This window comes from Nerophis ophidion, linkage group LG14 (genome assembly GCF_033978795.1).
Source record: "Nerophis ophidion isolate RoL-2023_Sa linkage group LG14, RoL_Noph_v1.0, whole genome shotgun sequence".
NCBI classification, from domain to species: Eukaryota; Metazoa; Chordata; class Actinopteri; order Syngnathiformes; family Syngnathidae; genus Nerophis; species Nerophis ophidion.
The window spans coordinates 35,589,754-35,593,789 of NC_084624.1; the positions used below are offsets into that span (position 1 = coordinate 35,589,754).

Genomic DNA, 4,036 nt, shown 5'->3' on the forward strand with positions numbered 1-4,036 from the left:
ATTGAAATCAGTCTCCTCCATTTTGAAAATGATGACAGGGGAAGTGTCACTCGTGACGTCAGAGTTGGACCAGGCGGTAATACTAAGGATGCGCTAATTATTTTGGGAAGCGAGTTTGACCCGGCAGTATCTTAAGGCAGGTGCATACTATGTGCCCTGCGGCAATTCAAGGAAATTTTTCTATTTTCACACATTTTTGAAAAAGATCCAAAGAGCCACTAGGGTGGCGCTAAAGGGACACATGCGGCTCTAGAGCCATATGTTGCTGACCCCTGTGTTAGCCTGTTATAAGATAGTACTTCAACAATATACCACTAGGTGGACGTGTTAGTCATAGCAATGGCCGCGAAAGTGTCAGGTAAATTTGACTTTAATTGACAACAGTCACCAGCCGCTCTGCCAGGTTTTTCCTTGACATCACAAAAGCAAAAAAGGAAGAGAAAAAACAGGTGACACATAAGACATAACTTCATTATTTTAATGCAATAACTGGAGTATTACTGATTTAAAATATATGTGAGAGTAATATGGTTGTTGGAACGTTCTTTTGAAATGGATTTAAATTATGACTGCCCAATTGTAGCTGAGATAGGCACCAGCACCCCCCGCGACACCAAAAGCGGTAGATATGGATGGATGGATGTTTTTAAATGCTGTTTTAATACAGACCGTTGCAGAAACCTGCCTTTCCCGAGCAGTGGTAGCCCTACAAGTACAAACTTAATAAAGTGCGTCATAGCAAAGAGCATTTGAACAAAGATAAATCTACTCTCCTTCCCCTTATTTTCGTTTGATCAGGCGCTACCGTACGGCAGTTGAACCGGTTATCATGGGGAGAGAGAACAGATAGACGCAATAAGTTGTAAAATAGTGTTATATCATGCTTGGTACATATAGGTTACGTGTAGTAGAAACGGAAAACGCGAGGAAAGACTCGTAAACATTATTCATTAGATAGCTAAATGGTTAACCTGCGATTCTTTACAATAAAACACCGTAGTGCTCTTGAGCTGAGTGGAATATCTTTGGTTACGTCGACGTAGGACAACCAATGCTGTGTTCAATCATAGGATTTAGTAGTTTCATATATCATGTGTCCGGAATCGTTTTCTTATTCTGTCCTTATTTTATCTTATGTTCATAAATATAATTTCTACATGTGATAAAATACATTTTTATTGCCGTTGTATCGATATGGAGCTTAATTATAGCACAACGTGTATACGTTTTACTCGTGTTCTCGAACACACCACGGGAGGCGTGTCTATTCGGTGACGTCACAGCTGCACGCAATGTCTGTTACATCATTGATGGCAAGCCGGCCTATTTCCTCTTGACGTGCAATTTGCGACCCCAGAAACTTCGAAAGCTGAAAAAGTATTCGACTATTTCACTCCAGTAGCGTTACGCTTTACAGGTAAGAATCCGTTCTAACGTTTGATTATATACATTCATTACATATGAATAAATGACGCCTGAACCGTTCATTTGGAGCATTTGCTTGTGGATTTTTTTTGGCTAAACTGCCACAATAGTGATAGTCGTGTGTCTGTGATGTGTGTTTGATGTTCACACATTTTTAATTTGATATTAGGATTTTACAACCCGTTGTCCTTCACGTGTAACCTTGTAGTCTTAGATAACCTTGCTTAAAAAAGTAAATTTTTCTTTCTAGTCAAAATGTCGGCCTACGAGGAGAACGAGTCTAAATTGATGAGAAAAGCCAAAGAGAATCCTTTTGTTCCTGTGGGTGAGTACAATTTAGCTTCCTGGGTTACATCACTATCAGCCCACACAGGCCAGGCCACTCCATTAGGTCTAATAGGGGATAGTTTGCAGAGTCATACTCAGGGCTGTTCCTAATATTTTGGACATCTTATACATCCTGATTGTTAGAACACCTTAAAGGCCTACTAAAAAGAGATTTTCTTATTTAAACGGGGATAGCAGGTCCATTCTATGTGTCATACTTGATCATTTCGCGATATTGCCATATTTTTGCTGAAAGGATTTAGTAGAGAACATCCACGATAAAGTTCGCAACTTTCGGTGCTAAGAGAAAAGCCCTGCCTCTACCGGAAGTCGCAGACGATGACGTCACATGTTTGATGGCTCCTCACATATTTACATTGTTTTTAATGGGAGCCACCAACAAAAAGTGCTATTCGGACCGAGAAAACGACAATTTCCCTATTAATTTGAGCGAGGATGAAAGATTCGCGTTTGAGGATATTGATAGCGACGGACTAGAAAAAAACAAAATACGATTGCATTGGGATGGATTCCGATGTTTTTAGAGACATTTACTAGGATAATTCTGGGAAATCCGTTATCTTTCCATAGTGTTGTTAGTGTTTTAGTGAGTTTAATAGAACCTGATAGTCGGAAGGGTATCTCCACGGGTGTCGTGACGCGCAGTGTCTCAGGGGAGTTGACGCAGCTATGGACGGCACAAGCTCAGCTTTTCTCCGGTAAGAACTGAATTTTTAACCACAATTTTCTCACCCAAACCTGCTGGTTGACATGTGGTCGGGATCCATGTTCTCTTGACCGCGCTCTGATCCATAGGAAAGTTTCACCTCCAGGAATTTTAAACAAGGAATCACCGTGTGTTTGTGTGGCTAAAGGCTAAAGCTTCCCAACTCCATCTTTCTACTGTGACTTCTCCAATATTAATTGAACAAATTGCAAAAGATTCAGCAACACAGATGTCCAAAAAACTGTGTAATTATGCCGTTAAAGCAGACAACTTTTAGCTGTGTGTGTGTGCAGCGCTCATACTTCCTAAAAACCTGTGACGTCTTGCGTACACGTCATTATTACACGACGTTTCCAGAACGAAACTCCCGGGAAATTTAAAATTGTAATTTAGTAAACTAAAAAGGCCGTATTGGCATGTGTTGCAATGTTAATATTTCATCATTGATATATAAACTATCAGACTGCGTGGTGGGTAGTAGTGGGTTTCAGTAGGCCTTTAACAGGCAGCTTTATTACTATGACAGATATATCTATGTGGCACTAAATGTGCGGCAGCAGTGTTGAAGAATCTTAACTAAACCATTTGACACAATTAATCAACATATTTTAATCAAAAAACTAGAACGGTATGGCATCAGAGGTTTGGTCTTAAACTGGAATAGAAGTTATTTAACAAACTGGAAACAATACGTGAAGCTAGGCAAACACACGTGTAACCGGTGGTCTTTTCCTCTGCGTTGTGTGTGATTTATAGAACACGACCGACACCATGGGTTTCTCAGCTGCACTTTTTTTTTTTTTTTCTGTCCGTCACTATCAATATCCTCAAACACAAATCTTTCATCCTCGCTCAAATTAATGGGGAAATTGTCGTTTTCTCGGTCCGAATAGCACTTTTTGTTGGAGGCTCCCATTAAAATCAATGTGAATATGTGAGGAGCCCCCACACTTGTGACATCATCGTCTGCAACTTCCAGCAAAGGCGGGGCTTTTCTCTTAGCACCGAAAGTTGCGAACTTTATCGTGGATGTTCTCTACTAAATCCTTACAGCAAAAATATGGCAATATCGCGAAATGATCAAGTATGACACATAGAATGGACCCTGCTATCCCCGTTTGAATAAAAAAATCTAATTTCAGTAGGCCTTTAAATTATGACTGCCCGATTGTAGCTGAGATAGGCACCAGCGCCCCCCGCGACACCAAAGGGAATAAGTGGTGGATATGGTTGGATGGATGTTTTTAAATGCTGTTTTAATACAGACCGTTGCAGAAACCTGCCTTTCCCGAGCAGTGGTAGCCCTACAAACTTAATAAAGTGCGTCATAGCAGAGAGCATTTGAACAAAGATAAATCTACTCCCCTTCCCCTTTTTTTCGTTTGACCAGGCGCTACCGTACGGCAGTTGAACCGGTTATCATGGGGAGAGAGAACAGATAGACACAATTAATCACAATATTTTAATCAAAAAACTAAACCGGTATGGCATCTGAGGATTGGTCTTAAACTGGATTAGAAGTTATTTAACAAACCGGAAACAATACGTGAAGCTAGG

At 40.5% G+C, this 4,036-nt stretch overlaps 1 protein-coding gene across 1 annotated transcript in view; it reads left to right on the plus strand.

Moving 5' to 3' along the window:
• Positions 1-1,257: 1,257 nt before the first annotated feature.
• Positions 1,258-4,036, plus strand: part of higd1a (HIG1 hypoxia inducible domain family, member 1A) — a 10,699-nt gene continuing 7,920 nt past the window's right edge. The window contains exons 1-2 of the mRNA XM_061920533.1: positions 1,258-1,417; positions 1,676-1,750. Of these exons, the coding sequence (XP_061776517.1) occupies positions 1,681-1,750 (70 nt within the window). The 5' untranslated portion in view covers positions 1,258-1,417; positions 1,676-1,680. The remainder of the gene's footprint in view (positions 1,418-1,675; positions 1,751-4,036) is intronic.